The sequence below is a fragment of the Lygodium microphyllum genome, chromosome 14 (genome assembly GCF_053477565.2).
Source record: "Lygodium microphyllum isolate KBCC chromosome 14, Lygodium_microphyllum_v1.1.10, whole genome shotgun sequence".
NCBI classification, from domain to species: domain Eukaryota; kingdom Viridiplantae; phylum Streptophyta; class Polypodiopsida; order Schizaeales; family Lygodiaceae; genus Lygodium; species Lygodium microphyllum.
The window spans coordinates 19,002,317-19,029,598 of record NC_141148.1 but is presented as its reverse complement, the minus strand read 5'-3'; the positions used below and the strand labels follow the sequence as shown (position 1 = coordinate 19,029,598).

Below are 27,282 nucleotides of genomic sequence, written 5' to 3'. Positions count from 1 at the left end.
GATAGTGACTTGCTATGTGTGGGCCCACCCGGTGCACTAGTCGAATTATGCTTGGTGCTTTCACAGCCCCGGTCTCCTAAACTTCACTACTTTTCATCCTTACCAATATTGAGCCTCCAATTTGTAGATCTCAAATTGATTTTCACTTGGAAAATCCCTAGGAAGGTTTTCCAAGATACTAGGGGGTCTTAATTTTCTCGACACTTTGATTTATGGCCTTGGTCACGTTGTTCATTTACAGTAAGGTTCACCGGATTGCTGGTTAATAGAACGACAGGTAGAGCTCCTACAAATTGTGGATGCAATAGCATTCGTTTTCCTTATTACAGACGTTAGTGGACGCGGGCGAACACGAGAGAGAGAGAGAGAGAGAGATCGAGACCTGACAAACTATCATGTCACACTTCGGGCGCTCGGGACCTCCTGACATCAAAGACACCTACTCGCTGCTCGTCCTCAACATCACCTTCCGTGAGTACAATTCTCCACCCCTGAAGCCTTCATGGCGGTCTTAGGTTTTTTCGATCGTGTCAGTCGTTTTGCCGCTGAACCACTATCCCTATTCATGAAGTTGCAGAATTACAGCTGCGATCGGGAATCTCTTTAAGAAACTGTATTTAGTTCTGCGAACGGCTTCATGAACTCAGTTAAACACCGTGTTTTTGAGATATTCTTCACGAACTTGCCTCTAATACAGTGTGATAGAGGATATCTCTATGAACCTAGTTAAGTTAAATTTGTTGAGAATCTCCTTACAGAAATACAGTATGATTGGGAATGTCTCCTACCACACCAGCAGTCCACGTGATCAGGCATGTGTCGTACAGCCTAATGACATGGCGTGTGTCGTACAGGATATTGACTTGGCGTGTGTACCCTATATTTACGTGGCATGTGTGTAGTACAGGATAATGACATGGCGATGCTTAAAGTAAAATACGTGTGAAGCGCAATCAAGTGACATGTTTTGGTTAGAAACACAGCCCTCATTTTGTATATCTGATGGTGGAGTTCAGATCCTTCTTGTAGGTTGAATGTTTGATTCTATACTGTCCCCTAATTACAAAAATCTCTATTGACTAAGCAAAAAGTTTGGTTGTGAGATGAAGGTGTTGGACCTAGACGGGAAACCCCACTCTTGCTTAAATGAAGCTGAGGCAGCTGCTTATGCAGAAGGTATATCAAAGATGATATCCTCACTTTTCTCAATCTGAGGTCTCTTTAACCCAGATATGTGATGACTTGGACTAGGGTCTCAGGGGCAAGCAGGCAACTCAACCTGTACAATCTCATGCAGTTATTGATGGCATGTTCCTGATCTTCCAGGATATCAGCCATTGCAAGTCCATTTCTTCTTCTTTGTCTACTAGGTAAGTCTTGCATCATGTGTGGAAGAGCCACTAAACGGTTGCTTTTAGACAGGTAGCTCTCACATAGGTTACATCATTGCTGGGTCTGAAAGCTTACTGTGTGATGCGCACACGAGGTGACATGTTTTATAGCATCTCCCTTCTAGCAACAGTCTAGTGCTGAGGCAGCTGCTTATGCTGAAGGTGTATTTAGATGATGACCTCAACTCAACTTTTACTCAGTCAGGTCACCTTCTTTGGCTTTCATCATACATGTGGTACACTAACCCCTGAACTTATATGTATGCTGGGACAACCCTCTATTTTGTTCATAAGTTCCATACTAGGGTTACCTGTTAAAGTTGAAAAATTCTTAAAACTTACAATCAATCTTAGAACAGTCCTTTGTTTCCAAGTCCTGCCTGAAAGAATTATAAATGCACCCTCAATTATAAAACAGATTGCTTTTTGAGAAATGCAAAAACAAAAATTCAGAATGCACATGTAATTGAAGTTCACTTTGGAGTTGAAAATTTAAAAGTATTGGTAGGAAAATTTTCAATAAATCAAGAGAGTTACAGTGAAGATATCCTTACTGTTAGAGTGCAGAGAGTGTCTAGTTCTTGAGGGTGGGTGGATAAATGGCTGTTATGTCTAATTCTAAGTTGTTTTACCAGGAACCAGTGCTGACGATTTGTTCCCTTTATTTGATCGGTATGGAGAGGTTGTAGATATTTTCATACCCAGGGATAGGAGGTGAGCTTTCTACCAAGATGGTTGACCTTATTTATCATTGCAAGAATGTTCTATCATGTGTTAAAGGTATATTCTGTCATGTTTTTCATTTTCAGAACTGGTGAATCTCGTGGTTTTGCCTTTGTTCGCTACAAGCATGTGGATGAAGCCCAGAAAGCAATTGACCGATTAGATGGTGGGTTGATTGGTTTAGCTGGACTTTGCTTTAATGACTACTTTTGCATTTATTTGTGGCCTCTGAGTTAACCACTTACTTTCATATTGATGCTAACAGGAAAAGTGGTCGATGGGAGGGAAATAATGGTAAAGTTTGCCAAATATGGTCCGAATGCTGAGTCAATGTGAGTACCTGTTTTACTATATCTGTTTCAACATGTTAAAGCTGGGGCCTGAAAGCACTTAGGTCAGAGTCTGAACAATTGAAAGTGCAAGCAGCAGCGTAGCACAATAACTTAGGTTTGTTTAAATTTGTTTAACTGACTTGAAATATCTGAACCACCCTTTGTTCAAGCAAATAATCTAGCTGCTGTTAACATGTGTATAACCAGCTGGTAGCAGCCAATGATGATGATGTGGCAGCCCTGCCACATGACACTGCGGTGGGAGTGCAGGTCGGACCCAAGATAGGGCAGTCGACCGGCTTTACCTCATTCAGCCAGGTTGGCCAAACCTGCTGCCCAGGGACTATAAAAGTCCAAGTTTCATAAATTTCTCACTGCCATCCAAGCTTAAATTGTACTCTCTGCTGTGGTGATTGTACCCAGCCTTTAGTAGTCATAGATTTGTGAAGGAATGAATCATTCTGCATTATGTCTTCCTCATCCTTGAGCATATAGGTGTGCTTGGGCTCTTAACTCGCCTTAGTTTCGGAGGTCAGTTTTGAGCATGCAATCTGCAGTTTTGAGTTTGACAGTCCAACTGTATTAGGAGAGGCATATGTTTGGTGCCAAAGAAGTTATTGTTGAAATGCATAAGCGAGTTATAGAATATGTGTTAGCAATGTTGGGACTGTGAGAGTCATCTTGTCTTCTCAGGTGACTCGCTGGCCGCTTTTGGTGATTGTGGTTTAGGTAGGAAAAGAAGATCATGGGCTGTGTGGGTGTGGACCTTGCAGGGAGGTATGGCGAGTTAAAATAGTAAGTTTCATGGCTACAAGCAATTTTCTCTAACATGACAGAATCGCGAAATGATGGAAAACAGTAACATTGGTGAGCTATGGCACAGCTACGATGGGATGCAAATGATGTGCTATTAGACATGTGCTTGTTGGGGAGAGAGAGAGAGGGGGGGGGGGGGGAAGAGGGGGGGAGGGAGGGAATAGTAAGTGACTTTACACAATTAAGTATTAGAACTGGACAAGGTAAAGTGAATTGAGCATTTGATGAAGTGGAAAGTGACAATCTTTGAATTGAGAGTGTGTTTTCAACTATGCGCATCAGTAATACATAAAAATGCATCAAAAGAATGCATAAAGGCACAGATGTTATAAATTCTTTCAAGTGCCAGGGCTCAAACGGCTGAACAAAGACATAGGCTGCTAGAAATGGTTGATAGGAGCAAGGTCCTTGGGGTATGTGCATAGGGCTTCACAATCTTTAATTATGAATAAAGATACTCTGGTGTATCAGGTTTGTATGGCAGGAAGCAAGGATGGAACTTGCCCTAGTTGAAAGACCTTGGTGTATTAGATTTGTACAACTGGGTACTAGAGAGAATTGAAAGGAATCGGTTCATGTGTTTGATGCTTGAAATGACGAGTAACTGAAAGAAGCAAAGTAAGGTCAAATTTTACATTTCCTTTGAAGAAACTTCCATTTTTCTATTTTGATGCTTCACACTTTTTGGGAGAGTTCTAAAAGGGACAACTGTCACTTTGTTATGATCACCCATAATCGGTGTAGGATTATCATTTCATCTTGAAATTTTACACTTCATTTGAAGAAATTTCATTTTTAAAAATTTTGATGCTTTACACACTTTAGGAGAGTTCTAGAAGGGACAATTGTCACCTTGCTCTGGCCACCCATGAATGATGATTGGCGTAGGATTATCATTCCATCTTATTCAGAGTGGATTATTTTGGATAAAACTTGGGCATAGTTCTAGAAGGGATAATTGTTACTTGCTATTGCCATCCTACATGATTGAGTCCATGGTTCTTAATTCTTGTTATTAAGGGTGGGCTACCATGGAATGTCTTTGTGAGAGATGGGATGGAATTTTGGATGGCCATTTTCCAACTATGGGAAATGGGAGACTTTGTGTCTTTGAAGTTGGTATGGAAGCAATATGTTAGCTCTTGAAATAGGAATTAACGATATGAACTTGCTAGAGTGGGGATTGATTTTTTGATGACCTAGGAGATCAAGATAGAATGCAAAGAATGGTTGTACAAGGTCGTTAGGGAAATAGGGCCTTGTCCAAAAGTAATTTTAATTTCTAGATAGTAGGGTAGTAATTTTTTGGATCTAAGCTATGTGATGCCATATGGGTGTTATGGTAAAATTCTTGAACCTATGCATATCTATATGTATACATGAGATATGCTTAAGACCCTTCTTTTTGTGTTGTCTTTGAGATATGGATTGTTGAACGTTTCTTGTGTGTGTAAGTTTAGGAATTTTAATGATGACTAGGCTAAATTCCTAATTGTTGGTTATTAATAAACTTGGACTGTCACTAATTTGATCTATTTTGGTACTATTGTTTCAAATTCTTAATCTTGCAAGCTAGATATAAGTCCCAATTCCAAAGAAGTGCATTTTAGATAAATTTACAAAATTGAAGATTACAATCTTTCAAGAAGACCTCATTTATGGCATCCCAAATATATGCTCTTGAATTTGCTAGCATAAGTGCCTCTCTTTACTAAACTTAAATGTAAAAATCATTTTAATCTAAGCTTTGTGGAAAGCCAAAAGGAAGATTGTTAGGAGAGGAAAGCAAGTCTGCTTATCATTGCTAGCATGAAAGTTGAACCGAGGAATTGTAGGCTAGTGAAATTGATTGATTAAGGGTTTGAATTTCTCTTTCCATGGAGGTGGAAACATGATCAGAGAGTCTTGAGTCTAAATAATGAGTGATGATATCAAAGCAAAATAGTTGTCTTGAGTTGTTTCTTTCTTAGAAGAAGAAAGAGTCTCTGCTTTGTCATCTGCATGGAAATCAATAACATATAGGAATGTGTGAGGGAGTGAGAGGATCGAGGTACAGCTTAGAGTGCAGTAGACAGTGTGAGAGACAGAGTGAAGCACGACACCCAATGCAATAGACTGAAAGAGTGTGTGAATGAAAGTATAAAGTACAACCCTTAAACCTTAGGGTTGTAGGGGGTGTTCACACTCGAACACAGTAAGTGCCCATAAGTGTGTAACATAAGCACATAAGCACATACGAAAATAAGACTATAAGTGTGGGGGAAAAACCTCTCCTACCGAGAGTAAAAAGTGTCCCAGTGTCCTACTGATCACCGACACTCCCATACGAGCATAGGCGTAAGTGAGACGTGAGTCAAATACCCAACAAACCCCCCTGGAGTGAAGAGTGATCAAGAATACAAGGATCATCCGCCAGTAAAGGATATCAAATTTAAAGCATCGCAAAATGCTTCAAATTTGTCACGAGGAAGAGCTTTGGTGAAGATGTCTGCCACATTACTGGTGGTAGGACAATAGACAAGGCTGATATCACCTGCATGTAGCCTCTCTCTGACAAAGTGATAATGGATCTCAATGTGTTTCGTGCGGGCATGAAACACTGGGTTCCGTGCCACTGCAATGGCACTCTGACTGTCAGTGAACAAAGGAGTAGGCTCCGTAACAGATATATCCAGATCAGCTAGCAAGTGTCTAAGCCATACGCATTCAACTGTGGTAGTGAAAGCTGCCTTGTATTCAGCTTCACCTGACGATGTGGCAACAGTGGATTGTTTCTTGCTAAGCCAAGAAATGCAAGAAGAGCCAAGAAAGAAACAATTGCCACTAGTGGAGTGACGTGTATCATAATCACCAACCCAATCAGAATCATTGTAAGCATGTAACTGCAGTGGTCCCCCCTTGGCATAAAGCAACCCAAGAGATCGAGTACCCTGCAAGTAGTGAAAAACACGCTTGACAGCTTGCCAATGTGACATACGTGGCTGATGCATATACCTGCCCAAAGCTGAAACTGCAAATTGTATGTCCGGCCTAGTGTTGCATAGGTAGATAAGACATCCAACTGCAGGAGCATATGTATGTATATTAAACAAATCACTGTCATCATGTAATGGCAGTTTCAATCCAGGTTCCATGGGGGTACAAATTGGCTTGCAATCTTGTAAGCCAAACTTCTCAAGAAGCTGCCCAATATACCTTGACTGTGATAGCCCAATACCTGGAGCGTCATGTATGAACTGGATGCCCAAGTAGTAATGCAAAACTCCCAAGTCAGACATGTCAAAAGTTTGCTGCAAATTTTGTTTGAATGCTGAAATCTGATCAGCATGTGTTCCAGTGAGCAAAAGGTCATCAACATAAAGACATATAATCAGCATAGATCCCCCTTCTTTACATATGTAAAGGGTAGACTCAGATGAGCTGTTTAGAAACCCTTGACCAAGCAAGAAAGCATCTATTTTTGCATACCAAGCTCTAGGAGCTTGTTTCAAACCATATAGTGCCTTTTGAGCTTGCATACCAAATGTTCTGAGCCTTCAACTGCAAAACCAATGGGCTGCTGTACATAAACTTCCTTCTGAAGTTCCCCATGTAAAAATGCAGTCTTGATATCCAGCTGATGCACTGTCCAACCATAATGTGCAGCCAAAGCAATCATAGACCTGATGGTCGTCATACGGGAAGTAGGAGCAAATGTCTCCTCATAGTCAATGCCCTTTTTCTGTGTGTAGCCTTTAGCTACAAGCCGTGCCTTGTATTTATCAATGGATCCATCTGCTTTTCTTTTCAGTTTGTAGACCCATTTCGTTCCAATGGCTTTCTTCCCAAATGGCAAAGACACCAAATCCCAAGTTTGATTCTTAGTGATTGAATTTAATTCAGCTTGCATTGCTGCCATCCAATGCACACTGTGTTGTGCATCCTTAAAACATTCAGGCTCTTCATTATCAAAAGTACTTGCTGCCATAACAAACTCCATGGTATGTGCTGAATCATGCAAATGAGTTTGCCTTCTAGTACGACCAGCCATGGGTGCATCCAAAGGACTATCTTGCATAGTCTGCAAATACCATCTAGGTAATTGTCTAGCTTCCTGACTGTGTGCAAGCTCTTGCTGAATTTCAGTTTCAGCATTATGCTGAATATTCCGATCAGCCAATGGCTGAATTTGTGCACTTTCCATAGGAGCAGCTGGCTGAACATTAGGTTCATTTTTTGAAGCTCCAGCTGAATCACCAAAAGTAATGGGCAGCAGCCCTTCAAAAACATCACGGGCAGCCTGATATGTGTCAAAACCAGCCAAGGATAATTCTGATTTTTCATCAAAAACAACATCCCTGCTGACAAAAACCTTCTTTGTAATGGGATCATAGAGTCTGTAGCCTTTGCTCTCACTGCTATATCCCATAAAAATGCACTTAACAGCCTTGTTGTCCAACTTTTTTCTAAGTACCTGTGGAATATGGGCATAGGCAAGACACCCAAAGGTACGGAAGTGGCCAACAGAAGGTTTACGGCTGTTCCAAGCCTCAAAAGGTGTGATGGTCTTCAAGGCCTTGGTAGGGCATCTGTTCAAAATATGGCAAGCACACAGGACTGCTTCCATCCAAAAACTATGAGGCAAGCTCTTTGCCTTCAGCATACATCTGGCCATCTCCATGAGTGACCGATTCTTCCTCTCTGCTATCCCATTCTGCTGTGGAGTATAGGCAGTAGTGTACTGATGGACTATGCCTTTCTGCTTCAAAAAGGAATTCAGCATAGAGGACATGTATTCTCCCCCTCGGTCCGAACGGAGAGTCTTAATTTTGCATCCAGATTGATTTTCAACAAGTGCATTGAAAGCCAAAAATGCATCATACACTTCTGACTTCTTTTTCAAACAGTAGACCCAGCAAAAATGTGTAAAGTCATCAATGAATGTCATAAAATAGTAGCAACCGCCCAATGACATTGTTTGCATAGGCCCACAAACATCTGAATGCACCAACTGCAATTTGGTTGTTGCTCTGAAAGCAACATCACGGGGAAATGAGAAACGATGCATTTTTCCCAAAATGCATCCCTCGCATAAGTGTTCAGGAGGTCTCTCCAAGAGAGGTAAGCCATCCAGCATCTGAGTATGCTGCAAAAGCATCAAGCTGCCAAAGTTTACATGCCCCAAACGAGCATGCCATAACTCCGCCTGTATCATAGCAGGAGTAAGAGTGGATGTCAAGTATGCCGACTGATCTACTGAGAGAGCATCCAACTCATATAAACCATGACACAAAGATCCTGTCAAGACCAAAGTCATGCGTTCTTTATCTCTAACCATGCAACGGTCATCATCAAATGTGACCTGCAAACCACAACGTGTCAAAGAAGAAATAGAAAGCAAATTCTTCTTGATTCCAGGCACAAACAAAGCATCCTGCAGGCGGAGAATAGAGCCATCAATGGCTGTGAGCTGAATCTCCTCAATACCACGAACAGGGTATGATGCATTATTGGCACACTGTACAGATTTCCCAATGGGAGGTGCACTAACTGAAGCAAACAAATCTCTGCGAGATGTAATATGCCTAGAAGCACCACTGTCAAAGAACCAAGTGTTAGCATCCTCTGTAGAGCTAAGTACTCTAATCAGCCGAAGAGATGTCATAACTGCAAGTGTAAAAACAATAGTCCCTGTCTACAACAAAGGGCGCGTACTCACTAGCAGTGGAAGGAGTAGTAGAAATAGACATTCCTGACTCCTTCTCTTTGGCAATGTGCTTCCTGCACTCAGTGATATAGTGGCCTGGCTTCTTACAATAATGACATTTTCCCTTTTTAGCTTGCGTTCCCCCTTGTGTTTGATTCTGTGATGTGCCAGAAGTACCAGAACTTTGTGGAGCATTTTTCACCTTACTGTTTTTGCCTTTTTGTCTTGCCACAAAAGCCTGCTCAGAGACTATAGCATCCACACCACTATTTTTCCTTGTTTGCTCCTCCTCTAGAAGCAAACTAACTAGCTGAATAAAAGTGAGTGGGTGCTCGGCAATCCTCATGGTGAGGTTCAATGCAGTATGAAAAGACAAGTACGAAGGAGGTAAGGAATTCATGGTGGTGGATATCAACTGTGCATCCGAAAAGTACTCATCTACATTCATGAGCTGCTCCCGCAAGTCTTGAATCTTATTCAAGTGATCCTGCATAGAATCACCCTCATTCATCTTCAAAGTCTCTAACTTTTTCTTCAAGAAAGAGATTCGAGCCTCATTCTTTCCTCCAAACATATGCTCCAAAGTCAACCATGAATCTTATGAAGAAGATGCTGAACGAATGTGAGGGATGATGGACCGCTGAACTGCCAAAGCAATCAGCGACAAAGCCTGTGCATCATGTGTATCCCAAGCTTTTTGAGCTGCAGTTCGTGGAGGAAGTGGCTGAGGTGGAGCGGGCTGAGGTCCCCGTTGTCCACGTGCCCCTTGAGGAGGAGGAGTAACGGGAGCTACAATTCCAGGTTGAGTTTCCTCTCCACTGACATAATCCCATAAATTCTTAGCCACTAATACATTCTTCATCATGAATGACCATAACGAATAATTGTTTCCGTCCAATCTGTCTTCTTTGGATACATACGTAAATACATCACCTCCTTGATTTGCCATGATGACAAATTTCCAAAGACAAATGAGCAATGTCAAAGCAGTAAGGACTGGAAATCTGCAAATTTCCAAAAATTGCAGCAAGCACACTTCTGCAATCAATGTGCAAGGGTGTACTCTGTCAAAAAACTGTCTCTAATGCACGCTTCCCAAGGTGCAAACAGTGCTCAGCAACACTGTAATATCAAAATCCCCAAAATTTCTACCAAAAATGTGTTCAAAACAGTCTTTCTGTGACTGTAACTGCAGTTCATATGCAAATGTCCTCAAAAAACATAAAAGCCCCAAAATGTCTGTCAAAAAACTGTCTCTAATGCACGCTTCCCAAGGTGCAAACAGTGCTTAGCAACACTGTAATATCAAAATCCCCAAAATTTCTACCAAAAATGTGTTCAAAACAGTCTTTCTGTGACTGTAACTGCAGTTCATATGCAAATGTCCTCAAAAAACATAAAAGCCCCAAAATGTCTGATAAATTTGGCCAGAAATTTGCATTCAATGTGTCCCAGACACGTTATTGAACACTGTGCCTGCTGCATAGGAATCCTCTCTTCCAGAAATTTATCTGGAATGAAAGGATAAAGAAAAAAATAAAAATAAAAAAATACCTGACATACTGACAGGCAGTTGTGACCACTCAGCATGGTGCTGATGGGTGACACGCGGTGCAGCAGTAGACGTGGCAGGAGCCGGAGTCGCTGACGATGCCTGAATAGAGGCGTCGCAGGCAGGTGACGCAGCACAGGAGGCGAGCACTGGTCTAGACGGGGTCTGCAGGTGGCGCGCTGGCGGAGTAGGCGGCGCCTCCAGCGGACAGGTGGCGGCGTCTCCTTTATGAGCCAAGGATGCTGGCGGTGTGACAGGCGGTGGCGAGCTGCGCGCTGGCGGGTACAGGCGGTGCTGAGGGCGTCTGCAGGTGGCGTGCAGGGCTGAGACAGCGACGTGTGTAGATGGTCCTCTGGGCAGAGGAGGCGGCTGGAGCTGGCGACCTGGGGCTGAACTGGCGGGGGCTGCAGAACTGGCATGGGCTGCAGAAGGACACGCTGGTGCACAGGCAGTTGGGGGCGGACCTGCAGGCGGTGCAGGTGGCTGCACTAATGGTGGAGATTGCAGGTCTGAATGGCCAGCGGTTGGGGCAGCAGCTGACAAACCTGGAGCTGACCAAGAGCTCATCGAATTTGGGTGCTGCTGGTACAGGAGTGAACAGGGCGAGAGGCTGAGCGGAACCTGAGCTGAATCCCTGCTCTGATACCAAATTTGAGGGAGTGAGAGGATCGAGGTACAGCTTAGAGTGCAGTAGACAGTGTGAGAGGGTGAAAGACAGAGTGAAGTACGACACCCAATGCAATAGATTGAAAGAGTGTGTGAATGAAAGTACAAAGTACAACCCTTAAACCTCAGGGTTGTAGGGGGTGTTCACACCCGAACACAGTAAGTGCCCATAAGTGTGTAACATAAGCACATAAGCACACACGAAAATAAGACTATAAGTTTGGGGGAAAAACCTCTCCTACCGAGAGTAAAAAGTGCCCCAGTGTCCTACTGATCACCGACACTCCCGTATGAGTGTAGGCGTAAGTGAGGCATGAGTCAAATACCCAACAGAATGAAAGGACAAGATGTAGATATTAAAGACTCAGAAACAAGACACTAAGGTATAGAAAAGAGGCAACTTTCTTTCTTCCTCTCTTTGATTCCTCAAGTATGATGTGTTGTCGAATTCTAAACAATGTAATCATAAACACAAAAAGAGTTTGGCTAAAAAGAAGGTTATTTATTGATTGGATGATTTTTCCAGTCGTAGAATAAACTCCTGGCGATAAGACTCATGAGATTCTATGATATTAAGACACTTGTCAAAACTTCTTTAAGGAATGCTTTTGGAGAACAACTATCTTGACAAAGATTACCGAATTTCTAAAGAAAAAGATCTCAAAATTTGTTATACAAATCCTAGAACTACTTCCATCAATCTCAGGAGGATAACTTGTAAGCTATTTCCCTTTGCAATGGAATTGTGGGCCTTTCTTTTTGAGAGATAAAGGAGATTTGAGTGGACATATATTCGATTTCTATTTACACTTAGTCTTTAAGGGTGTGGCAAAGCATGTAGCAGAAGGATTGAGGACATGAACATAGGAGCCAATGTATTCCATAGATGGCAAGTAAAAGACACTATTGGGAGATGTGAGGACCCCGTATGATGATGGCAAGCATACCTTGTCTATGTATAGGAAAGCTCGACTTCTAATTGTAATTAGAAATGGTTGGTGGATGAGAATTGTTTGTTTGCAACATAATAGATTGCAACACAATGGACCCAACTTGCTAAAATGACTAAACGGGCCATAAATGGATTAAAAACCTAGAGCTTCATCTCATCCCTCACAAACTTAGTGTGATAGGGCTTGCAACCAAGAGATGATATATACATGTACTACTAATATTAAATACCCTCTACAGACTTCAAGAGGGGCATTGAATATGCTAGATCTAGAGTAGAAGCCAAGAGCACCATCTCTAAGAGATCCACCAAAGCTCAATACTCCACTTGCGAAGAGTAAGTAACTCAACCTCGAAGGGCTCCAATAAACATTGCTGATCCAAGTAGTAGTTGTGGAGAATTCCCAATAAATACATTTGAATGTAGATCCGTGTAGTATGGCTTGTAAATGTGTGGCCACAACTTTTGCATTGTGATGGCGGGTAAGTTTTTCTGGCCACCAACTCTTCCACATATTCCCTCTTCAGTCCACAAAACCATGATTTCAATCTTGGGCATATCAAACAAAATTAGTAATACTAGGGACTATATATTTTTTTCTTAGAGAGATGCTAACTGGTGAGATACTAGGCATGGAACAATATGAAATGAGTCAAGGAATGAGAACAACTATTTTGGGGGTAGGTCTATTTATGCATTCGAGTTGTTCCTTGTGGGGATGTGCAATGATTTGCATTGAGAAAACATAGAATGTATGAACAACTAAAAGGCGATACATACAAAAATGCAAATTGCAATGCACCAAAACACTAAAGACACAAAAGTAGAGAATTTGATGAACGAACTAATGAATGCTGAATATAAATAAGTGAATGTACATGATGCTCAAGGGCAAAGCAGTTCAATAGTCGATCTCGTGGGAGTGGGTTGAGGGAGATGTTGATGTGTGTGGTCCATTGAAGATGGATCCCAAGTGCAATAACCACTAGTTGGAGTACATGATGATGCCAAAAAGCGTTGAAACTTGAAATCTCAAGAATGACTTGCTGCTGACAATGACCAGCACCTAGTTGTCAGCTGGAATAGCAAAAACAGAGGCTGGTGTTGATGGTGATAGGGGTTGGAGGAGTTGACGACACCAAGGCAAGTTGGGCAACAACTATTGGAGGAGATGATGCAAAAAAACCCTAGGTACATCAGCACAAAAAATCCTCTAGATCATTGGATGGATGCCATTTTTCCAACTTCATGCAGAGAAAGAACCTTGAAGCTACAAGCAGCAAACCATCTGTCTTCAAGTCATCTTTCCTAAGAGAACCTTTTGCTCCAAGAAGAGAGATTTGAAGGGAACATTGCACTTAATGAGAAACTTTCTAAAGCTCTCTTTTTCCTTGAGATGCCAACACTTGAAAAGGCTTACAAGTAGAGATGATGTACACATGTAGTACCAATAGGAAGAACTTTGGCACATTTCTCATTTGTGTAGAGGTTTCTCTAGTTGTTCGTGCAATCTCTTCTATTTGAGCACTTTGTATTTTGTGCACTTTAAGATTTTAGTCATTTCAAGTTGATGCTGATTGAAGTGTGAGATGGAAAATGGCAGTAACAATAGCCAAAACAATCGAAGTTCGGTGATGAGACCTTGAGCTTATATGCCAGGGCTTTGATGCCTTGTCAAAAGATAGCAGAAGACGAGATGAAGGCATAAATCTTGAAGTGATGACATTAGAGACTAGACATTGATTAATTAACTAATGCTAGTCTAAGGGTCAATAATTGCTTAGGGATACTTGGAAGACAAATTGGCCTAGCCAATTTAATTATTGGTTGGTGGAATTAATTTTTTGGAGCACTAGAATAATTATTAAATTAAATTTAAAACTAAATAATGTTGAAAAATGGGTTTAGAAGGTTGACACTTGGCAAAACTTGCCCATGCAAGTGGAAAAAATGGTTTTAAGGGTTGAAGGAAGTCTATTTCAACCATTGGAGAGAGAAAAAGGCTATTAGAGAGCAAGGAGAGGCTACTGATGTGATTTGCAGCCACCAAGGATCAGTCCTACAACAGCCCAAGGTCCTTCTGGTGTAGATGATTGCACATAGGACGGGATCGTAGTGTTTCTAGTGGTCCTAAGTTACTGTAGGTGACAGCTTCAATGGCTGTTTGAGCAGGGCAGCAGCAATTTTTTAGTGTTTCATGCGATGAAACTTTGAAATTTCTCTTTCTACAACATTCTCTCTCATCCCCTAGCCGACTGTCAAGTTATCTCAATATTTTTTAGCAATTTGAGCCATTAGAGGAAGAGATCTTAGTCAATCTCTACTGTAAACCCTAATCTACAGAAAAAATTAGGGTTTTGACAATCACCTTAGGATGGGTGCTTAGAATTAAGGGCCTAGGACTTGAATTCTGGTAGTTGAAATTGAGGAATTTCAAGGAGATTTAAGAGGCTAGCTAGTTAGTGTCAGATCTAGGGCTGAATTTGTCTTTCAAGGAGTAGGGTGAAAGCCAATCCCTAAGAAAACCAAGGGGCAAATTGGTGTGGAGGCTTGTTGGTCAATTTTGATCTAAGAGGCACTTGGATTAGCGAAGGAGGTTAGGGGATCTTAGTTGTGCTCCATTCATTTGCAATAATAGTTGAAGAAATACCGCAAGGGGTGTTAGTTTTGGGGCAATCAGGTTGTCCAATGTCCAAGATTGTATGGTAAAGTGTGCATTTCAGTTTTGTGAATTTGTTAATTTTTATAATTAAGCGCTTAGTTAGGTTATTTACCACCCTATTTGAGAAGGAAGGCTAGTTTCAAGGTTCCATTGCGGGGATACCACTCAATCTCTTGACTCGGTGGGCTTGAGGTACTTGACTTAAAGTCAGAAGCTTTGCTCTAGTGCTGGAATTGTATGTAGTTGAGCATTACAACAAGAATGTCTTCAGATAGTGAGATGGGATCAAGCAAGGATGATGCCTCTCAATTTGAAAATTCACAAAGTGTTGGGAAAAATGTAATGCTTGAGCTTAGACAAGGCATGCAGCATGGGCAGCAAGTTGAGAATGTTGGTTTAGATGGACATGTGGGTCCTTGAAAGCGTTTTGAAGTTGATGAATCGGAAGAGGAAGAGAAATTTGATGACCAGTCTAAAGATCAGCTAAGGATAGCAGCTGAAATGTTTATGCAATTGACATATGGTCCTTAGTTCATGCACTTTTTGAACCCATGAAAGGAGGGCAATAAAGGCAAGAAGAGGAAAACCTTCAAGAGCATTGGGACAACAATATGCACCAAAGGAAGAGTCAATACAATAAAATGATGTTCTAAATGTGGGTAGTGAGCATAAGCAAATGATGCATATGCAAGGCCAACTTGGAAGTGCCGATCCAATGCTTTTTGGATAGTAGGGCATTCATGCAATTATGGGGCAGTGAGGTTACTTTAGTCATGGCACTAGTTTCCATACTTGGTGGATCAGGGACCAGATACGGGGATGTATGATACAACTCCTTATCATATGCAGCAACCAATGCACGGTGAGCAAGGTCCAATGTATCCAAATAGACTGGTAATATGTGTAACCCTATGTATAACAATGCTGGCATGATGTTGGGACACTAAGTGGTAAGTTTGGCAATGCATATATGTAATTCATTGTGTTTGGGACTCATGGTATTAATGTTGGTCTTGAGGAAAAATGTTGCTAATAATGCATGCAATGTATGGGAAAATGTATCTTGGTATGGTTAGTAGTATGCAAATTCCCATGCACAATCACATTGCAATGGTTCAAAGTATACAAACAAGAATGTTTCGTAATGCATTTAGTGCTCCTAGCATGTCAGGTACACATGAGGGGTTAGTCAACTTGATGCAATGTTGCATATTAGTTAAGTTGGAATTGGAGCAATGTGAAAGTATAAAGCATCACAATGCTTAAGGGGAAGAAAGGCCTAGAATCTAGTGGAGGTTTGAGGCAAGTACAATTAGAGGTAAAGTTGCCCTATGCTTCTTGGTGAAGCTTTAGTATTGTTTCATCGGTAGATGCAAAGTGGATGGAAGAGAATGACTTGGTAGACCATTGTCAGTTGCAGCTTTATCTAGATGCCTTTCAGTTATAGCTGACTTCAATTCGGGCTCGATCAGGTTCAACAGAGCGAGGGTCCGGAGTATTGCTTGATACTCAAGGGGGAGGTAGCACTTCCACTCTGCTAGTTGTGGATAGCTCTCATATGTTGTGGAACTCAGATGCATTTAGTAAACATCCAAGGTACTATGCTCATAGTATGTCTACCATGAGGTCACTACTCAGTGTACTAGTCATTGTGAGATGTATGCATATGAGTATGAGTTTTACCTGGGCATTGGAACTATACTTTTGGATCAGTTTATGTTTCGTTTGGCATGAGTTTTTGCCTCAGTTTTGAGACAAAAATTCTGATTAGTTTTAGCTTAGTTTGAGAACATTTATGGTCACTTTTGAGATCAGTTTTGCATTAGTTACTGATCATTCTTTACAATCAGTTTTCAGATTAGAAAATGATTAGTTCATGATCATTTTATACTTAGTTGGTGCTGGGAATAAAGGGCCACCGTGCCTTTTATACGTGCTTGGGTGTGATCAGACCCTTAGCACTTGTACTTCAGTCCTTCACGTACAACTATCAAAAAACCTAAAGAGTGGTACAACTCTTTTGTACCCACATATTGTGCATCTCACTCACACACACTCTCTCTCTCTCCCCCCTTGCCATTGCCATTGCCATTGCCAAACAGTGAATCTTCATTGTGTGTAGACCACCACAAATTGGTATCAGAGCCCAAGGCCATCCCGACCGAGCTTTTGGAGCTTGTCCGAACCCTGATACAGCAGGTTGTCAGCCCTGGTCAGGTGTCACTCACACAGGCAGTGTGCTTGTAATAGGTCTTGTGCAGCTGAGCAGTGCGGGCGGCAGCCAACAGGCCCTCAACAGGCAGGCGACAGGTCGCACAGGTCAGTGCGGGGCAGATAGACCTTTGACACGCAGGTATCAGGTCATCCAGGTCAGCACGGGGCAGTTCAGCATGCCATCCAGGTCAGCGCAGGGAAGTTCGGTGGCAGTGCAAGCTGATGCAGGTCAGCATGGGTGTTACGGGAGAGTCAACCGTGTCATCTGTTATTTTTTTTTCCCTTGAAGTAATCAATTTTTTTTTTCAAAGGCCTACCCTTGTTAAAAATCTGTGGGCTGTCACACATGCGCAAGCACAATTTAACAAATCCCAGAGATTGGGCATGTTTCTACTGCTAGAATTTGGGGATTTTGGCATATGCATGTGGATTTCACTCAGCAAAGTAAAATTTGTGGATTCTTGCACACTCTCAGGTCTCAGAAATTGGGGCTTTTCACAACGTGCAGAAATTACAGTGGGATAGGTGCAATTCTTGGAATTTTGACACATTGGACCCTATACAATCTGGGGCTTTTGCAGAATTTGGGTCAAATTTGGTCTTGGTATGTACTTGCAATGCCATTTCTATGCAAATTGAACACATAGGACCTTGGAAAAATTTGGGGCTTTCGCAATTTGTGAAATTCTGGCAATATTGGCTTGTGCAATCCATTTGGAGTTATGTTTGATGTCATTTGAGTAGTTTAAGTAGAGAATTTTTGGGGCTTTTGCTCGTGAGAGCCAAATTGGTGCTTGTGGATGCATTTAGAGCAGAAATTGCAGCTAAAAATTGGGGCTTTCTCATGCAATTGGTGTATTAGCCCATGATACGGCTGTAATTGCTTGTGGTGTGTTGTAGTACACATTTTATATCTCTGAAAATTATTTGTAGATCTGAAATTTTTGCAATTACTTAAATTTTCATTGTTGGTTGGTACTTTGTACCTTGGTTATTTGTATGATAGTTGGGCTTACATTTGTTGACCTTTGAGTTGCAAATCATGGTTGGCAGCAGTGATGGCAGCAATCTTTTGCACATTAAGAAGGTTGAGGTTGCACACAACTTTGCTATATGGCAGAAGTAGTGCTATAATGCCTTGGTGTAGAAGAAATAGGCGAAGCCTATAAAGACAAAAGGGGTAAAACCAACAACCATGGATCTATATGAGTGGAAAGAGTTAGATGAACTTGTATACTCTATCATAGAGCTTTTAGTGTCAGACACTTTGCTTTTCAACATTGAGAAATTGAAATATTCCTATGATATGTGGCAAAGACTTGAGGAGTTACATGCTAAAAAAAGTGCAGCTAGCAAGGTTTATTGGTTGAAAAAACTGATGGACCTTCGTATGAAGGAAGGCAACCATGTTTGTACATTTGAATGAGTTTAACTCTATTTTCACCTAGTTGATTGCTTGGGAATTTCGCATTGATGAGGAGTTCAAGGCAACCTTTTTGCTATGCACTTTGCCTGAAAGTTGGGACACTTTGAGGACAACAATGAGTAATTCTAATGCTATGTTGTTATATTCAGATGCGGAGAGCTCAATAGGCAAAATATTTCAGCAGAAGGGCAACTTTTACAACAAAGTACGCAACAAGTCTCGTGGAAAAAATGTGGAGTGCCATCATTGTGGCAAGAAAGGGCACTTTAAGTGGGATTGCTTTAAGTGGAAGAAAGAAAAGGGTAAAGGCTAAAACAATAATGATAACAAAAATGAGAAGACAACCAACATGCAAAGAAAAGGAGAGTGAAGATAGAGGAAGTCAATGTTGTCAGTCACGAGAGTGATAGAGGCAGTGATGTACTCTCTACTTCTTCTTTTAGTGCACAATCATTGATTACAGATTTTGATGATGACATGCACATCTAGATTCTTGATTCAGGTGTCTCATTCCATATAACACCATACTGTGAGTGGCTCTCTAACTACAGTGGTAGTAGATATGGTGTTGTTCACTTGGGGGACAATTATGCATGTGATATTGTAGGGATTGGTAGTGCGTAGCTAGCATTTCAGTATGGTTTAGTATTCACTTTTTGCATAATGTGAGGCATGTATCCCAGCTCAAGAAGAGCTCGATAAGCACAAGACAACTAGATGATGAAGGCTATCATACCACTTTTGGAGACAGAAAATGGAAGATATGTAAGTGTAAAAAATAATCGGTATGAAATGATACCAATAAGCGACGGTGCGAAGAGACAGTAGGGTTTGCGGTGAGTAACACAGAGTGTGTATGGCAAACACTGAGAGAGAAGAGAAACTCAGCAATACAAGAACAGGTGATGATGCACTGAATCATGCTATGAGAAGAAAAGTTGATACAATATAGTCGAAGCTCAAAAGATAATTGCACTATCCTATTTGAAACAAGTGGCAACACCTTTGGGAAAAGTGCACAGTGAAGGTAGCGAAATGTAGTCCTTTGGGCAGCGGGCTATCAAAGTAATCACTCGAAGGTGAAGGACAATTGTTGAGGGAGTGAAATTGTAGTTCTCTGATGCTGTTGGAGATGTGAAAGATGATCACTAGTCGTTGAGGGAGTGAACCACAATACTCTGATGTCGAGGAGTGACCCAGGAGGCAAAATGCAAATCCTAGAATGTTGTTGCCAAACGTAGGGAGAGTAGTTCATATGTTGATACTAGGTGGCTAATGATGACGCCAGATGAAGGAACATGAACCAGGCTGCAAAAACGCAGGTCCCAACAGCCTTTGTGACAAATGAGTGATGCCAGGTGATGGAGGAGAAGGCATGTTGCAAAAATGTAGGTCCCAGCAGCCCCTGTGAGTTGTGATAGACGACTGATGCAAGGTAATGGAGGAGAAGCCATGTTGCAAAAGCGTAGGTCCTAGTAGCCCCCATGATAGATGAGTGATGAAGTTACTAATGCTCGGTGATGAAGACTATTGCTAGAGGCTAGGATGTTGACGCCAAGCTGGAGTGTGACAAATGTGTGATGCCAGGTGATGGAGAAGAAGCTAGGTTGCAAAAACGCAAGTCCTACCAACCCCTATGATAGATGAGTGATAAAGTCACCGACACTCCGTAATGTAGACTGTTGCTAGAGGCTAGGATGTTGACACTAAGTCGGAGATGACGACACTAGGAAAGGAGAAAACCTACACACTAAAAAACGTAGGTGAAGGTGAGCTTGATGGAAAAGGGTGTTGATGCCAAGCAGATGATGGTGACTCTAGGTGGAAGATGTTCCAAATGCAAAGCCTGATGCTGGAACAACACGCTTGAAGCAGAAGAAGGATAAAAGCAGCCATGAGCCATCAACCGCAATGCCCTCCTGAAGGGGTGTGAGGACAGTGGAAGGGATGTTGGGAATAAAGGCTTACCATGCCTTTTACGATGTTCGGGTGTGCATGCACCCTTACCCTTACACTCGTACTTTATATGTATTATCAAAACCTAAAGTGGTACATTTTGTCATTGTACTAAAAACTTTGAGTGTCAAGCTCTCACTCTTTCTGCTCACTCTTTCCACTCTGAACTCTACACTAAACTTGATATGTACTCTGTCTTGACCCTTTTATATTTGCCATCAATTTGGTATCTGAGTGGGCAAGAGATAGCTCAAGTGTGCACGCATCTCAAGACAATCGATAGGCGTGCACATGCTCAACAGGTGCAGGTTAGAGTCAGCAGTCAACTGCTGGACCAAGGCAATTGGACCAGTAGGTAGGGATTCTTCAGGTGACCGGAGTAGGCGATAGATGATAAGACTTGCAACAGCTGCGACTAGTCAACATTGCGGTAGTTAGGCGGACAGGCATAGCAAGTGGGGACTAGGTGTTAGCAGATATTAGTCAGCTCATGGTGTGAGTCTGTGTGCAGAGGCTGGGCATTTTATGTAGCATTTTATGCAGTATTTTATGGCGCATTTTTGTGGCCATTTATGATGTACTTTTAGCATTTATTGCTGGCCGACCAGCATTAAATGCTGGCCGACTTGCATTTTATGCTCCCCACTTTTGTGGCTATTTATAGGGCTCCTCCTCCACAGTCTTTGGTGCTTCAGCCATCAGTGGAGATCCTTCTGGGAGAGAGGAGCCGGTGCTGAGGAGCCCACGCAGCCAGTGACTCACCGTTGTATGCTGCTGTCTCGTGTTCGATATGGATTCCATTTCCCGAGCATACATCTGAGTTCTCATCTGTCTACTGTGTTCATTCTTTCTTTCTTCTGTCTTGTGTTTCAGCATTTATTTCAGCATATTCTTTACGCTTCCATTGCTACACCACTTCTGACATGGTATCAGATTTCAGGCTGCAACCTATTTGTGCTGTGTTTTCTTGCTGATTTCAGGATTTACACCCTTCTTGCTGATCAGGCAGCTGTCCTTCCTGCTGGCGACTGCTGATTTGCTGCTGGCGACAGAGTTTCAGCATTTGCGTTTTGCGTTTTTCTGGACAGATTTGCGTTTACTGCTGTTCCACTCTTTGCTGCCCGTGTTTTCTTCATCAAACTACTGGCAACAGTCTTTAGCCCCTGTTTATTCAGTTTGCAGCCTGCGTTTTGCTGTTTACAGCATTATTTTTGCCTGTTTTTCTGATTATTCAGGCCGTTTTTGCTGTTTTTGGCAGTTTTTGACTGATTTTTTCACTTTGTGCAGCAGCTTTTGGCTTATTTTGGTCAGCCTTTGGGTTATATTGTATGTGAACTCACTATTTTTGGTGTTTTTGGTTGCATTTTGGCTGTGCTCACTCTCCAAACGACCTTCTTTTCTTCTACTTCTCTTTTCTACCTCCTCCAGATGGCCCCTCTGTGCACCTCAAGTGAAGATAAGTTACATGGACCTGATTATCTCACATGGAGTGCTGTCATGAAAGCTTGGTTTGTGCAGAAGCGGCTATGGTACATCGTCTGTGGAGCTCTTGCTCGACCTCTCCGTCCTTTTCCTCTTCCTAAAGACTTTGATGAGGACAACCATGAGGAAGCGGTGCTCACATGGGACTCGGACGATGCCCGTGCTTACTCGGCGTTGCTTCGGTGTATTTCTAAAGCGGTCTTACCGGCGGTTACCTCCTGTAGGACGTCTCCTGAAGTATGGCAGAAGTTGCAGCAGATGTACGAGGCACCTTCCACCATGCGGGCCGTCACACTTTATGGCCAGCTCCAGCAGATGAAGTTTGAGCCGAAAGATACTATTCAGTCTTTTCTTCTTTGTGTTACGCAGGTACAGGACCAGCTTCGGCACATGCAATCTGCTCTTCCTGAGGTGCATCTTGTCGGGACGGTCCTCTACAAGCTCCCCCCGGAGTTTGATGGAGTGGCCACTGCTTTGCGAGCGCAGACATCATCGACTCCTGTCAGTTTTACACATATGACCTCAATGCTTCTTGAGCATGAGGCATCCTTGACATTACAGGGGCGGCTTCCGGCACATTATGGAGGTGAGGGTTATGTAGCTTCAGAGAGGGGTGACGGGAAGAAGAAGTCAAAGGCCCAGTGTTACCACTATGGCAAGAAGGGACATTTGCGGAAGGACTGCAAGAAGTTAGCGGCTTCCAGGAAGAAGGAGCAGAAGACGAAGCTGGATGCTGACTCTACCGATGAGTCCTCTTCTTCATCAGACTCCGACTCCGATCCTCCGACCAAGGGGAAGTCCAAGGCGCGGAAGGGATCCTCTTCTTCGGATCGCGGGAAGGGCTTGGTTGCCCCTTCCTCGGCTGCTTTCTAGTGGTGGTGATGAGGTCATCCCTCACGACTCTCTTATGCCAGAGAGGGAGTGTGAGTGGGTGTTGGTGGGGCTGCAGTGCCTCATCTATATTTTGATATAGATGCACAGGATCCAGAGAGGGATGTTCCTGACGCATCGACGATATCTGGCAGTGAAATCCTAGAGACTGGAGTTGATTTCTGGGTTCATGATGAGCTGTTCTTCTTGACAGAGAGCGAGAGGCTTTCGTCTGGAGCTCACATGAGGGGACACTTTGGTGGTTTGGCCAAAGGCGGGGAATCCATGGTCACATGTTCAGAGACATGTTTGGCAGATTGACTTTGTATGTTCTGTGTGACATAGGTGACATTACACAGAGAGCTGTTATGAGTCTTCTCTATTTTCAGGTGTTGTTGGTATGATCGACATCGACATCAGATACTCTCTGAGGCATCTTGGTGGTGGGCTGGCCACTCACCGCTTGGACATCCATGGTCCTTCTGGTGTTTCTTTGTTGTGTAGTTTATGATTCTCCATCAGTGTACTATTTTATTGTATCAGATCACACATGATCTGAGAGAGGGTGTTAGCAGATATTAGTCAGCTCATGGTGTGAGTCTGTGTGCAGAGGTTGGGCATTTTATGTAGCATTTTATGCAGTATTTTATGGCGCATTTTTGTGGCCATTTATGATGTACTTTTAGCATTTATTGCTGGCCGACCAGCATTAAATGCTGGCCGACTTGCATTTTATGCTCCCCACTTTTGTGGCTATTTATAGGGCTCCTCCTCCACAGTCTTTGGTGCTTCAGCCATCAGTGGAGATCCTTCTGGGAGAGAGGAGCCGGTGCTGAGGAGCCCACGCAGCCAGTGACTCACCGTTGTATGCTGCTGTCTCGTGTTCGATATGGATTCCATTTCCCGAGCATACATCTGAGTTCTCATCTGTCTACTGTGTTCATTCTTTCTTTCTTCTGTCTTGTGTTTCAGCATTTATTTCAGCATATTCTTTACGCTTCCATTGCTGCACCACTTCTGACACCAGGCAGCATGTGATGAGGCAGGCGAAAGGCCGCGGCGGGCTCATAAGGTGGTACATTGCAGGTCAACGGTGCGCCACGATTCAACATATTTGTTATCATTTTTTTTCTCTAATTTCTCGCAATTTTTCCTCTCCCACTACCATGTATTCATGTGCATAAGCACAATGTGCAATCTTGGCCCGAAAAATTGGGGCTTTTCTTAGATTTGAGGAGTGTGATGCAGAATAGGACAATTTGACTCACAAATTGCAAAATCGATGCACATTTTTGCAGAATTTCATCAATTTGTGCAATAATTGTTTGGTATATGCACTTGGGTACATGTATCGATGTAATTTGGACAGATTTCCTTTTGAAACTTTGGGGCCTTTGATGGAAATTGTCAAATTTTGCCCATGAATGCTTTTGGAGCAGAAATTGCAGTAAAATTTTAGGGATTTCTCATTCAATTGGTACCTTGGCCTCTAAATGTGGCTGTAATTGCTTGTGGAGTGCAGTATCAGATACTCAGATTCTGAAAATCAATTTTGCAGATCTGAAATTTCTGCAATTTTTTGATTTTCACTGCTGGTTGGTACTTGCAATGTACGATGGTCACTTGTGTGACATTTGGTGACTTTTGAGTCAATTGAGTGCTGCAAATTTAGTGACAGTAGCAATCTTTTGCACATCAAGAAGCTTGAGGGTGCACATAATTTTGCAATATGGCAAAAACAGTGCTACAATGTCTTGGTGCAGAAGAAACAGGTGAAGCCCACCAAAGCGAAGGGAATTAAACTAGCAGGTATGGAAGAAGAAGAGTGGGATGATTTGGATGAATTTGTATGCTCTATCATTGAGCTCTTAGTGTCAGACAACTTACTCTTCAACATTGAGGAGATGAATTCAGCATATGCAATGTGGCAAAGACTTGAAGAATTGTATGCTCTAAAAAGTGTAGCCAGCAAGGTTTATTGGTTGAAAAAGTTAATGGACTTCTGCATGAAGGTACAACCATGTCTGTACATTTGAATGAGTTCAACTCCATTTTTGGTCAGCTAATTGCTTTTGATTTCTATATTGATGACGAGTTCAAAGCTACTTTCTTGCTATGCACCGTGTGTGAAAGTTGGGATACTTTCAGGACAGCCTTGAGTAACTCAAATGCTCAGTTGTTATATTCTAATGTGGAGAGTTCTTTGCTGATGGAAAAACTCAACAGGCAAAATAATTCAGCAAACAAGTCTTCTAATGCATTGTACACTAGGGGCAGATTTCAACAAAAGGGCAATTTTGAAAATAGAGCACGCAGCAAGTCTTGTGGCAAAAATGTGGAGTGTCATCATTGTGGCAAGAAAGGGTACTACAAACATGACTGTTTTCAATTGAGGCAAGAGAAATGCAAAAATAAAAACACTGAAGACAACAAGGCTAAGAAAAAGGACAACTAGCTTGCAAAGAAGAGCATTATGAAGATAGAGAGGTCAATGTAGTTACTCGTGAGAATGATAGTGACGGTGATGTACTTTTTACTTCTTTTTTGTGTGCATATGCATTGATTGCAGATTCTAAGGATGACATGCACACTTGGATACTTAATTTAGGTGTGTCATTTCATGTTACACCACATCATGAGTGGTTTTTTGACTACAATGGTGGTGCACGTGGTGTTGTTCACTTGGGTATAATTATGTGTGTAAAATTACAGGCATTGGCAGTGTGAAATTTGAATGTTAGCATGGTTCCGTGTTTGTTTTACATAATGTAAGGCATGTATCTCAGCTCAAGAAGAGCTTGATAAGCACAAGACAACTAGATGATGAAGGCTATCACACCACCTTTGGGGATAGCAAATGGAAAATTTGTAAGGGTTCTCGCATTGTTGCAAAGGGCTCCAAAAGTGATACTTTGTATTCTTTGCATGTATCTAGTGTGTGTGTCCATGTCTAAAGTCTTCACCCTTAGAGTCAGTACATTCAGATATATGCCAAATGCCAGGGTTATCTCTAGGGGGAAAGAAGTATTTCATTACTTTTGTTGATGATGTCACACGCAAAGTATGGGTTTATCCAATCCATCGTAAAGATGAGGCCTCCGACAAATTTAAAAAATTCTTGATTCTTTGTTGAAAGCCAGACCGACAAGACATTAAAGTGGCTTTACTCTGACAATGGTGGAGAATATGTGTCCAAAGCCTTTCAGGACTTCTGTGATAGCTAAGGGATTAAAAGGGAGCTTACTACTTCTCACAATTCACCCCAAAATCGTATTGTAGAGTGTATGAACAAGACCATTTAAGACAAGCTCGTACAATGTTGTCACATGTTGCTTTATCTCATGGATTTTGGGCAGAGGTTGTTATGACAGCCCTACACTTGATTGGTCGATTACCAAATATGTCATTTGGGGAGGGAGTTCCTCGAGAAGCATGGTCAGGCAAGCCACCTTGGTATACTCATTTGAGAGTGTTTGGCTATGAGGCATTTGTGTACATTCTCAAGGAAGAACGTAATAAATTTGAGCCAAAGTCTTGTAAATGTATTTTCCTAGGATATGGTGATGAAGGTGAAATGGGGTATCAATTATGGGATCTCGAGAAAATAAAAGTAGTATGCATCAATGATGTCATCTTTTGAGAAGATCACATGCACAAACAACCCAAAAAAACAGAGGAGGTCAGAGGGGTTGTTTTCTAGGAGGATGTACCGGTTGGATAGCAAAAGATGCCCACTAGACAATAGCAAATACCTGCTGTAAATGTCCTTGAAAACGCAGGCAATGATGTTGAAAATAATTAACAAGACATTGTCCATGATGTACCACAAATTCAGCAAGAAAAGATGCCTTTGCATGCTGAACTTGTAGAACAACAAGTTGTTAGTGCAGATTTGGAGGATAAACACCCAACAAATCTTGACCATTGGATCCATAGGTCGACCAAAGTGTAAAGATAGCCATACAGGTTTGTTCGTGGTGTCAATTATGTGGTTGATTGTGTCATGTTGACAGATTGTGGTGAGCCGTCATATTTTCAAGAAGCAATGGATAGAAAAACAGCAAGAAATGGCATAAAGGTATGGTATCAGAGATAGAATCTCTCATGAACAATGGCACTTGGGATTCAATGCGTTTGTCTAAAGGTCAAAAAGTTCTACCATGCAAATGGATTTACAAAATGAAAGTCACTTTTGGTTCTTTGCCGAAGTACAAGGCATGATTGGTTGCTAAAGGGGTATAAGCAAGAACATGGAATTAACTTTGATGAAATCTTTTTTCCTGTAGTTAAAATGACTACTTTGCGAACCATCTTGGGCTTGGTTGCATTTGAAGATATGGAACTCGTACATATAGATGTCAAGACAACCTTCTTACATGGTGATCTGTATGAGGAGATCTATATGTAGCAGTTTGAGAGTATTGTTACAAAGGTGAAAGAGCACATGGTATGTAAACTCAATAAGAATTTGTATGGATTGAAACAGGCACCATGTGAATGGTATCATAAATTTGATATATTTATGTAATCTTAGGGATTTCATTGCTCTCAAGT

General features: G+C 42.0%; 1 protein-coding gene across 2 annotated transcripts in view; it reads left to right on the top strand.

Annotated features, from left to right (window-relative positions):
- Nucleotides 1-227: 227 nt before the first annotated feature.
- The window catches only part of LOC148025381 (uncharacterized), a 47,004-nt gene continuing 19,949 nt past the window's right edge, over nucleotides 228-27,282 (top strand). For both annotated transcript variants that reach the window (XM_087692485.1, XM_087692483.1), the window contains exons 1-4: nucleotides 228-471; nucleotides 2,027-2,105; nucleotides 2,201-2,280; nucleotides 2,380-2,446. In XM_087692485.1, the coding sequence (XP_087548611.1) occupies nucleotides 396-471; nucleotides 2,027-2,105; nucleotides 2,201-2,280; nucleotides 2,380-2,446 (302 nt within the window). In that variant the 5' untranslated portion in view covers nucleotides 228-395. The remainder of the gene's footprint in view (nucleotides 472-2,026; nucleotides 2,106-2,200; nucleotides 2,281-2,379; nucleotides 2,447-27,282) is intronic.